Source organism: Cryptotermes secundus, unplaced genomic scaffold (assembly GCF_002891405.2).
Source record: "Cryptotermes secundus unplaced genomic scaffold, Csec_1.0 scaffold106, whole genome shotgun sequence".
Taxonomy (NCBI): Eukaryota; Metazoa; Arthropoda; class Insecta; order Blattodea; family Kalotermitidae; genus Cryptotermes; species Cryptotermes secundus.
The window spans coordinates 575,380-587,246 of NW_019734310.1; the positions used below are offsets into that span (position 1 = coordinate 575,380).

Genomic DNA, 11,867 nt, shown 5'->3' on the forward strand with positions numbered 1-11,867 from the left:
AATGACATATCCTACTTCCAAGACTACCAGGGTTCTACTGACACATCACACTAAATCATATCCATCAAAGCATAAAATTTGGGCTTCTAATTTAGAAGAGTTTACAAATCATTTATGCCTTCAAAATTTCTCCTCTGATATTAAAATTCATACTTGGGAAAAACTAAGAATTTTTTAACTCCACAAGTTTTCCATTTTTCAAAATTTCAGATTTCTGGTGGATTCTGGAAACTTTATTTTTTTAAAAAAGTTTCAAATTCTTGAAACATTTTTCTAAATAAATAAACGTCAAAACTTTCAAAGTACAGGATGTATTTAACCAGCTGGCAGCTTAAAATCTTTTATTTTATAAGACACACTTGAGTTCACTGAAGAATTCTGTAAACTCTACCAGTTTTTTTACATTCCAAAAATAAGAATACAACCCATATTATTACCACTTTGTGAACATCACTGGAATCCCATCAGATCACCTGGTTACATTTGGTTGTCTAGGTATGCTCTATGTGAGGATGTACAAATTTATGTCGTGAAGTTATTCATAATTGCTCACTATCAGACACATCTGTATACAGAGGTGTGCATGTCTATTATTGTCTTCCTGAGTTATCCTCTGCTGTTTGGCATGAGTATATGTCACGTGACAAGTAACTTCACACCTTATTTGATATAGCGAATTTATTACACTTGCTCTCACAATTACACAACTTACAATCTCACAATTACTGCCATCGGCAGTATCACAACTCACTATGGTGAATGCTAGATTGCAACTGACTGGTTACTCGTTACTGGCTCAATCCTCACTCAAAGTCAAAGTCACATTGCGACTGATGGTCAGTCAGTCTGTCTGTCTGTCTGTCTGTCTTGGTGTCCAGCCCCAACTGGGGCTCATGACCAGATTTTTTTTTTCTTTATATGAAAGTTACTGTCCTGTTCCAATGGGGGGCGCCCTCTCTGACAAGAGATCGGGTCTGTCATTTGTCAGTCATAGTCTGTGTTAGTAAGTCCATTGTCAGTATTTACATATACAGTAAAACTTGGTTATAGCAACATCGGTTTCTGCGACACCTTGTCTATTGCGTCAAATATTCAATGGTACGAACTAATTCCTCATAAAGCAACTGTTTTTATACCTTGCTTAGTACGACATGCACAAATGCATCAACCTCGTATGTAACGTCATTTTCATTCCCGAATTTCTCTGATATGGACATTGAACGTAATTTAGAAAGTGTGTATTGGGCAAGTAACAGGAAACAGATGAAGATAACTGATTACTGTACTCGTATCTAGGTACAGTAAGGCACAACAATTGATGTAATCTACTGTAATTTGGTGAGTAGGCCTACCTTTAATATACAGTATTAGTGCGGTGTGTATTGTCAGTGAAAAGCGCTGTAATATGTCTTTGATATTACACATTTGGGCAATTCCACGTTAATGTTACGTTAGTCTGTACTTAACTACGTATTTCACTAAAAAATGCAACATTTTAACTCGGTTTTTGGTAGATTTTTACGTGACTAACATAAGGCTACTGTGGAAGTGCCCATTTCGGTTACAACGACATTCGTTTATAACGACACTATTTTTATGTCCCTTTGATGACGTTATAACCAAGTTCTACTGTATTTACAATTTAATCTTAATTCCTATTTCTATGTACAATATATACAAGGCCTCTGTCAATCCAGGCTCAGCACAGCAGATTATGTCCTATTTCTAGTAGTATTCGCTACCACAGTAGCCTAGTCACTTGAACGGTCATATAATCCTCACTGACTAATCACTCCTGTTATGTAGCTTCCACAGTGACAACACAGAAAACAGTTACGTGATAGCTTTCACTGTTGCATGACGTCATGTTTACTGATGGCCTAGCAACCGTCGCTGCACAGGTTCCCTTGTTGCGAGACGCCGTGTTTACAAAGGCGTTGCTGGGCAACTCTGCATAGCAACCAGCGCGCTTCAGCTCAGCTTGGACAAACACCGCTTTTCTTACTGTTGCGTAACCTCATTTCTACTGTTGAGTACCTTGGCAACCGACAGTTTATCAAGGGTCTGTCTTCGTGGTAACTCGTTCCACCTCCCATTGCCCAGCAACAGTTAGACATGTCACAGTATTTTATTTCATTGGTTCTATGCAGTGAGGGCCCGAGCCTAAAGACAATGGCAAGGCCACATAACACTCCCACCCCCTTACAACAGACTAATTTCCTGAGAATTTTGTCACAATATCAACAAAATGAATGGGCCTTGCATGTATATGAGATGTACATTGCGAAAACTGTTCCATAACAAGCCAGAGTGCTCTGCTGAGCAACAGGAAACATGCCAATAATACATTACTATATTTCAAATACAACATAAATATAATGAAGAAACAAGACTACAAATAATGCCAACAAGAATAATGTAAACATATAGTGTTAACATAAACAAGTGATAACAAAAGAAGAAACTTTGGACCACATACATTCATTTCTAGATCTTCGCTGCGGATTTATTTGTGAAAAACATCACATAAATAATATAAAAAGAATTATGTAGGAAATTAAGGAAATGGGGTGTTGCATGCATGAGACAAACCAAGCCAGAAGGTTCTAACTAACTTCATGGAGCTAAGCCCTTCTTGAGAAGCTGCCAGTTATGCAGCTATTCAAGAAGTTCCCAGTATTTTATGGAACTCAAAGGTTCATTACCATGTTCACAAGTGCCCTCCATTGTGGATCCTATCCTAAGCCAGATCAATCCGGTCCATACCACCACATACTATCTCTCTAAGATCCATTTTAATATTATCCACTATCACTACAGTATACGTTTTGAGAGTTTTTCTGTGGTAGCTACTTATACTGTAGTCATCTGAGTTGTAATATGAGATGGATACTGAAGTTTTGGAGGAACATGTCTTCCATTTTCATTGCTGATGTATGCAGGTTGGGGTTCTGGCTCAGTTATATTGTCAGACTGCAAGATAGGTGGTCATGAAGACCTAAGGAAAGGGAGAAAAAAATGGAATCCTAAAGCAGACCCTACAAAGAGTTGTCTTTCCACACAATCCCAATTTTCTCCCTGAAAGAATTTCTCTGGAAAGGGCCTTCCTTTCTCATTATTCTACTTCCCACCCGCGGCAAGAAAAAAATACTTAGCGTGTCTCTTGAAAGGGCAATTTTCCATCAATTCCTCGCATTAACCCTGATTGTAATAGTTCCTTACCCCTTTCACTGGTTTTCAGTAACCACTTTACTTATAACCTGTCTTTATAACGGGGCCAATTTCTCATCATTCACACTTGTGCCCTGAAGATGGAGATAGCATGTCAGTAGCCGCCTACAAGACTACACGATGTCAAGACACAGAAGCCCATAATCTGTCACTACAATAACTTCCAAGCAGCCAACATTAACACACCACGCCCACATACAATTTCTGTCAAATACTAACCTTAAGACATCTTGAAGTTCGAAGGGATTCTCGGCGTCTCACTTTCGCCTTAAAATAAGAAAGTCCGTGAAGATAGTAGTTTTCTTTTTCACTAACACTTCCCACATATTTACTCCCTCTAACAACGTTCTTTCTAGGCGCCATTTTCATGTAGTTCTCTATGTCATCGTTAGGGAGCAGCAGGTGTGTCCTTTGAAATTAATAACAGGGTGACCAACTTCTACACCCAAGCGGCCTCCGTAGTCTAGACGTAACGTTCCCACCTCATGACTCGTGGTACGCGGGTTCAAATACCCGGCGGAAAAATTCAGGGAACAAGTCCTCCGGGAGGGACTTTAAGCTGTGTGTCCCGTGTCGTAACTTTACGGCACGTAAAAGAACCTCATATCCCCAAAGGGGATCACTGAGCCAAATTCCAGGACGTTTCCCGCCCAACAATAGTCTCTAAGGCCTCTGATAGCTGGGGGAAGCATTATAGATACCGCTAAGCAAGTGGCCGAACTCGCTTGCTCGGCGGGACTGATGGTACGCACCATTTATCGGTAGGGTATAGAGACTGGTAGAATATCATAGAGGGAAGCACAATAGATCAAACTGGTCGCGGTGCATGGGGAAACCCACCCTCTCTAAATAACTAACTAACTAACAAACTAACTTCTAAACCCAACAGCAGGTCCTTTAGTAGCACATCTAGAACGGCAGTAAGAGAATAAGTTCGATGACTCAGTGCAGTTAATATGGTCACGTGTCTGAGTGACTGTAAACGGGGGTTGGATTGACAATTGGATTTATTGACCGTTCACGGATCGCAATTACAATTAATTACAGCGCCATCGCTATTCCTCACACTTTGCAAATCATTAGTGCACATGCTAAGTCTATTCAGTCTACAATTACAAAAGATAAGTCCGTCCAATGTGACTATTTCAGCTTTCTCACTTGATGATTCACTAGCCTTACATGTTTCGATCCATTTGGATCATCTTCAGAGGCACACACAGCACAGCGGGCCAAGAAATCATAACGGACAATATTAAGAATCTCCCTAATCAAGTTACATAGGAGGCACAACATCGGCCACCTTGAAGAGAGACGACAGGGGTTATTGACACGAACCGTATGGTTTATGTATTTTAATTTTTAACAAAGTTTTTTAAAACTTTAAAACAACTTTCAATATTTCCATAACCAGAAAGGCTGCTGTGAGTGATAGATGGAACATTGTGTACTTGGACATTACATGTGTAATTGATATGACAACTGTTGTGATAGTGGTTTCTAAAAAGTGTTTGGTGCCTCTGAAGATGATCCAAATGGATCGAAACATGTAAGGCTAGTGAATCATCAAATGAGAAAACTGAAATAGTCACATTGGACGGTCTTGTCTTTTGTAATTGTAACTGTTAGTGTGACGGACAAAAATGAAACAAATCAAATTCCTCTTCAGTCTACTTTCACTAGTCGTTTGCTGATGAAAGATCTTAACTATGGAGATTCCACAGATTCTGCACCCACGTCGTAACCCGTTGGGTAATGCTCCACAACTGGCTAAACTCAAAGTCAAAATTACTTTGGCGTCAAGCCCTCTTGAAACACGACCACAGATGTTTTTCAACTGAACCATTGCGGTAATAGTCTTTCTGTAACATCCTCTCTGAAAAGAAGATTGGTTTGTCTCATGAATATGCTTGGCCTTTCGTTTGCCCTGCTTGCATTAAAAAAAATAATTAGAACTCGAAAAATGCTCTACAAATTCAACTATGGTATCCCTGATTTTCCTAACATCTGAGGAAAGGAAACTGAAACCGTTAATGTGAGAAATTTGTTCACGACCATAGGTAATGTTGATAGCATGTTGTTATTTAGATTTGGAGAGCGTTCCAGAGCTTCCGGTGTATGTGATGTAGGTTGTTAGTAGCTTTATGTATTCTACGCGTATGATATAGCACGATATAAGAATGACCAAGGTAAGGAAACAAAAGAAGAGCAAGAAGTATCGTTATGTCAACAGGAAGAAACTCAAGAGAAGAAAGTCAAAACTTCCTTCTATAAAATGGTATGTAAAATAGCTTTATGCAACAGGGACAGTATGGTTCATGATTTGGGAAAAGTTTAATTTTGATGCTTCGCCTTTATTGTAAGAGACCTCTTTTAATATTTATCCGTACTCACGCAAAAACATTCTTGATGTGTGCCAGAATTCACGTTTTTCTTACAGAATCCAAAAATATCACAAGCGGGATGCCCTTACAATAGCCGGGATTGCTCAGTTTGTATAAATACTGGGATCTTCATATCTCTTTTTCCTCAGACTTGTTTTCATAACCATGCATTTATCCAAAGTGACATCCATCCCAAATTTTCTTTCATACTATAAACATACGAAATTTAATGACTAAAGTACCATCACCCAATTTCACATACACACTACACAATTTATACAATTGATTCTAAGCAAAAGATTAGAGCCTTTATTGAAATGAAAAATTAATTATGTTTCTCAGATTTTGTGTGGCAGTGTACTAACTACCCAGATCAGACCATTTGTCACTGGATTGTATGTGAGCTAAAATACATCTAATGTGAGAATCTAACTGAACATAAATTTTCAGTAAATTGAAGTACCTCTGGCCTATCAGATCTCTGTATCATGAAATCATAGCAATGGAATATGAGATTATGAGTCCACAAGGGCTGATAGCAGCTAGTACTAATTCTTCTGGTATATGGATCTGCTAACAGTTATTATTTTTCTTAAAAATATCTTATCTCAAAAAGCTTTCTTTAAATCTGTTTACTTGCTATCAGATGTTATAATTGGATTGTGAATGTACGAATTTGAGCCCCTAATATTACTGCTTTAGGCATTTCATTTCATTTATTCACCTTCCATAAATCCTGTCGAGAGTACATTCTCATGCAGGTGTGGAGATCATCCTTGTTACAGTCACAACTAAGGATTACAGTTGTCATCCAATAGCATGCACATTTATATAAAATACTGATAAACATACACAATATAACAAATAAGTTAATTTTAGTAGTAAAAGTAATGGCAAAACTTATACAATTTGTACAGTTTTATGCAAGTCTATTAATTAAAAATTCAATCGTTAAAACATAATGTTATTAATGATTTTTGTATAACATACATTAATTATATAATAAATTGAAATAAAGACTAGTATAGAGCGATATAAATATTGTGTATATCTAGAATAAGCATCTAAAATCCAGAACACAGACTGACAATCTTGTTTTCTTTTAATTGTAAAGCAAGACAACTACTCGCACCTTAAAAAGATTTATAACCAAAATATTCAAGAAAGAATAAAATGAATGTAAATATAAAAATTGTTTTAATTGTACCTCAAAACTCTTAGTGTCACTCGATATATCCTTAATATATTGTGGTAGATTATTATAGACCTTTGTTCCTAAACAGTAAACGCCCTTTTGGTATTTACTCAAATTTACAAGAGGCTGATGGAGATTATTTTGCTGTCTGGTATTTATTCTACGAATCTCTGAATTTACTATGAATTTGTTTCTATTTTTTATCACAAAGAGCATAAGTTCCTGCATGAATCCCTCCTCCTGCGTTCCAACATAATTCTAATGATATTCTTTTGCGTTCTAAAAATGTTTATACTTTGGGGTGAGTTACCCCAAAAGGGTAAACCATAATTTATAATACAGTGATAAACCATTTTTAAGGTATTTATGGACGTGTATGGTTTAAGTGATCTTATTATGTAGCAGACTGCACTTAGTTTAGAAATGATATACTCAGTGTGGTATTTCCAGCTCATTCTGTCATCAGTGAATANTTCCTGCATGAATCCCTCCTCCTGCGTTCCAACATAATTCTAATGATATTCTTTTGCGTTCTAAAAATGTTTATACTTTGGGGTGAGTTACCCCAAAAGGGTAAACCATAATTTATAATACAGTGATAAACCATTTTTAAGGTATTTATGGACGTGTATGGTTTAAGTGATCTTATTATGTAGCAGACTGCACTTAGTTTAGAAATGATATACTCAGTGTGGTATTTCCAGCTCATTCTGTCATCAGTGAATATTCCAAGAAACTTAATCTTGGACATAGATGTAATTTGTTTTTTTATCATATACAATTTTTATTTCAGATTTAGGATTTTTATTTCTAGCTGTAAATTGAATGTAGTGGGTTTTGTTAAAATTTATAGAAAGAGTGTCTACTTTGAACCATTCATTTATACTATGAAAAGCATTGTTTATATTTACACAGAGATCATCATAGTTTGAACTTTTAACTAACAAACTAGTGNTGTCACATTCTGATGATGGAGGCGATACGTTCCTCCGAAACGTCGGTTAACACCACTTATACACGGTGCCAAATCCCAGAAGACTGCTTTCTTCAATATAGGTAGTGCCGATAAAAATATATACAAAAAATATCACTGTACCAAGTCCTTCCTCTGTCAGTTACTGAAATCCAGGGTCTCCTTGATCCAGCTGAATCCAATTTTGGATATTTTCTTGCGTGGTTTCAGTCTCTCCAACTGCCCTCAGCACAGTCTGAAAGTCCTCTTGCTCTAATCCCTCTTTCCCCTAAATGCCACTCGTCTTATAAAGTATATACTCAACTGTGAACAGAATTTTTCATTTTGCATATTTCAATCNCATGTCCTCACAAACCAGAAACACTGTTCTTCTAACCAAGTGCACTTAGATTTTGAAGATTCAGCAGGGTTCACCTTCACCCATTGCACATCTTAAATTGATCTCTCCCTGTTATTCTACCTCTTAGTAAAATGTGAATGAACTATCTGATTACTGCTAGTACAGTCTAATTCTGACTTCCAACTAGTGAAGAACATTGAATGTTTTATTTCCAAATCATGTAATATAAAGGTAAAGCTAGCACTGTAATAGGCTGCGAAGGCCCATAGGTTTGTGAGATGTCAAGGCTTACAAATTTTATCTAGAGAGTCGCCTCACAGATGGCAGTAAGGTTGTCAGCCTTATGCACCCACCACCCATTACCCTCCAGAAAGATTCCTGGTACTCATTTCTGTTAGAGGCTGAGTCGACCCCAGGGCCATAGTGCGGCTGGTAGCATAGTTGGTTGAGGCACTATGCTACAAGCCGGAAGGTCGTGGATTTGAGTTCCAATGAGGTGTTTTTTTTTTTTTTCAATTTTATATTATATATAATTTAATTTTCAGTCCACAAGTAAAGAAGGCTTGGGAACAGAGAAGAACAGTTGAGCAAAATTTAAATGACATGGGTTTGGCATATGACCCAAACAAGGCACTTAAAATACCAAGTGCAAAGGAATTACTGCAGCCAATGGAAGTCGTTGAAGAAAGTAGTGACTGTGGTGATGAGATGAGTCTCCACATAAAAGATTATGTAACCAAGGAACTGGAGAGTGAAGCCAAGGCTCCGAGAGTGAAGAACTTCAGACTGCCAAATAATCAAGTCACATGGCTCACATATCTCATGGATAAATATAAAGATGATTACAAGGTATGTCATAATTAGTAACACATTTTCAGTTAGAATATTTAAGGAATGAGCCCTGGGATGTGACAGTCTGTAGTTTTGTAGATAGCTTCCAACATTTCAGAGGAATCTGCTGGGCCCATCTCCAGGATATAAGAATAGCTCTTCTGCACTGAGGATAGAGACAGCACGTTCATCTAAACATTGGTATTGAATTGCCAAACTACATGGTGTCATCCCAGAATATTTTAATATTCATAGTTACAGGAACTTCACATTTCATATGTGTATACTTCCCCACACACTTTGGCGTTTTGGCTGAAAGTGTGCCTTCTTCCTTTGGCTGTTTCTCAAAATAATCTGCTCTGAAATGATTTATTATGATAGCATGTAAATTATGTAATATAAGAATTAATTCAAAACAGTCATGGGCATAAAAACGTTTGCACCATAAAAGATTATGGTTACCTAGAAGTCTTATCTCAGTGTTGTAACTGTACATCCCTCGCCAAAATTATTTAATTAAGGGTATGAAAAACTAATGCATTGTTTAATACCATGAGAGACGCTCCTCCGGTGAGATACCATCCTGGGACCGTTTTGTTGTAATTCAGCTATTGTCCTCCTTAGGCTAACGTCGCCTGTTTACTCCCAGCATCATAAACCCATGAACTGACCGTGTGCGAGACCGGCCAAGATGGGTCTTGGGTGCCTTGAAGACCTAAAAATGTTTAAGGGCTTCTCGAAAAATACGAATGTATGTCAGATGCCGGGCTCGACCCTTGGCTTTCTCTTTTTATGTTTCTATTTTTTTGTTTTTTTTAGGAAAACTGGGGGACTGGTAAAGAGAGGGCAGTCGGTTTTAGGGAGCGGAGGAGGACAGTAGTTGAAAGGTAGATAGAGAAAAGAGAAGTGTTTAACAGTAGGGTAGCGAGTAGGGCGGACGGAGCGGCTAGCTTGAAGGACAATGCAAATATTAACCATTGAATGAAATTTTAAATTAAAAGTGTTCTGGAGATCCCGGATTTATTAACCCCGAAGTGTGTTCCACTCCCATCTCTGAAGCACCCATATCCTGAGAAAAAGAACCCAAGCTCGAGCAAAAGTCATGGCAGCTGTACGTCGGCGGTCGGCTACAGTGTTCTGTATTATCATTCCTTAGTCTAACGTAGTGAATTCAGGTTAATCAATGTACACTTGTTTCTCCAGTGTGTATGTTGCTGATTATTATATGTGAATGGATCAGAGCACACACTTAAGTGGTGACAGTACTCTACACATACACAAATGTTTTTACATGCTTCTGTATTTTGCAGGCAATGGCAAGGGATCCTAAGAACTATTATCAAGAAACTTGGAGGCAAATTCGAAACAAAATAAAGAAGTTTAAAAATATTCCGGAGCAATATAGCAAATACATGGAATCCCATAAGAAGCAGAGTTCAGTTGAAAGTTCTTGATCGCATTTGTATTATACAGTTAATTCCTTTTCTGTTATTGTCCATCATCTATAGATATATTTCAGTCAGAAATGAATGTGTCTTGACAGTAACTCGCTACAAGGGTACACTTTGTCAGAAAGCATAATGTGTAACAATAACACAGACCTGAGATGCATTCTAAGGAACAAATTAATCAGCCCACGTCATTCATACATACATATACATTTGCGTTTCAGATTATTCACAAATGTGCACAGGCACAGAATATAAAACATGTCAACAAGCCAACAAGACATTGGAAGCATGTACATTCACAAACAAAATCACTAGCATATATAATCCATACTTGTCAAAAAAAACACATAAAATTGTTAAAAGGAAATACAGATTGCAGCAAATACACATACAATAGTTAAAAAGCAATACAAATTGCAACAAGTACACATACAATAGTTAAAAAGCAATACAAATTGCAACAAGTACACATACAATAGTTAAAAAGCAATACAAATTGCAGCAAGAATATGTGAGCACAGCCAAGGACATAGAGTTAAATGAAGTGTACACTGTCAGACACCTCTTGACAGGTCTTGACAGAAAAGCAGGAATTCCTCAACAGTATAAGAAGGGTTTTGAAGCAATACATCCTTTAGTTTCTCAATAAACTGTTTTTTGTCATGTACCAACTCAATTAAAAAATCAGGCAAACTATTAAAAACTTTTACACTCATACAATAGACCCCTTTTTGCCTCTTTGTTAGATGCGATTGAGGAACATGAAGGTTTCTAACTTGTCTTGTTGATTTACCATGAATTGTATGATTAAAAGTATAATGCCCCAGATTGTTTACCATTAGTATCATTAAAGATAAAATATATTGAGAAGCCAATGTCAAAATTTTTAATTTTTTAAAAACTGTTCTACATGATTCTCTGGGTTTCATTCCCAACATTATCCTGATGGCCCTTTTTTGTAAAAGAAAAATCTTCTTAGCCTCCCACGAGTTTCCCCAAAATACTATCCCATATCTCATAATTGAATGAAAGTATGCATGGTAAATCATCTTTAGTGTTTCAATATTGCTATACAATTTCATGTTTCTTATTGCAAAGCATGCCTTGCCCAATCTGGACAGCATCGATTCAATCTGTGACTTCCAATTCAGGGTCTTATCAATTTCAATGCCCAAGAATTTAACGTGGGTTTCCTNGATAATTACATGCATCATTTAGAAAAATGTCTAGTTCTTCTTTCTTATTTCTAATGCTTCTTATATTTTGATGATAAATTACAAGTGAAGTCCACTGCCTACTATTATCCACCTTATTCTTATTATAAATCATTCCCATAAAAAATCCTTATTTCTCGTAGTTGGGATCTTTCGTCGCCTTCTCGGAGGAGCAGTTTGTTCTGCTACTCTGGCTATCCTCTGCTCATCCACGGAATCTGTTATTCTATCCTTCTTCCATTTTAGTTTGA

At 37.1% G+C, this 11,867-nt stretch overlaps 2 protein-coding genes across 2 annotated transcripts in view; one reads left to right on the forward strand and one right to left on the reverse strand.

Annotated features, from left to right (window-relative positions):
• LOC111868427 (rhotekin) overlaps positions 1-3,613 on the reverse strand; it is a 161,188-nt gene extending 157,575 nt beyond the window's left edge. The window contains exon 1 of the mRNA XM_033753049.1: positions 3,451-3,613. Within this exon, the coding sequence (XP_033608940.1) occupies positions 3,451-3,600 (150 nt within the window). The 5' untranslated portion in view covers positions 3,601-3,613. The remainder of the gene's footprint in view (positions 1-3,450) is intronic.
• Positions 3,614-5,305: 1,692 nt separating this feature from the next.
• LOC111868441 (nucleolar protein 16) lies at positions 5,306-10,572 on the forward strand. The gene is made up of 3 exons (XM_023859067.2): positions 5,306-5,506; positions 8,666-8,969; positions 10,262-10,572. The coding sequence occupies exons 1-3, from the start codon at positions 5,409-5,411 to the stop codon at positions 10,403-10,405; spliced, it is 546 nt and encodes a 181-aa protein (XP_023714835.1). The 5' UTR covers positions 5,306-5,408; the 3' UTR covers positions 10,406-10,572.
• Positions 10,573-11,867: the final 1,295 nt, after the last annotated feature.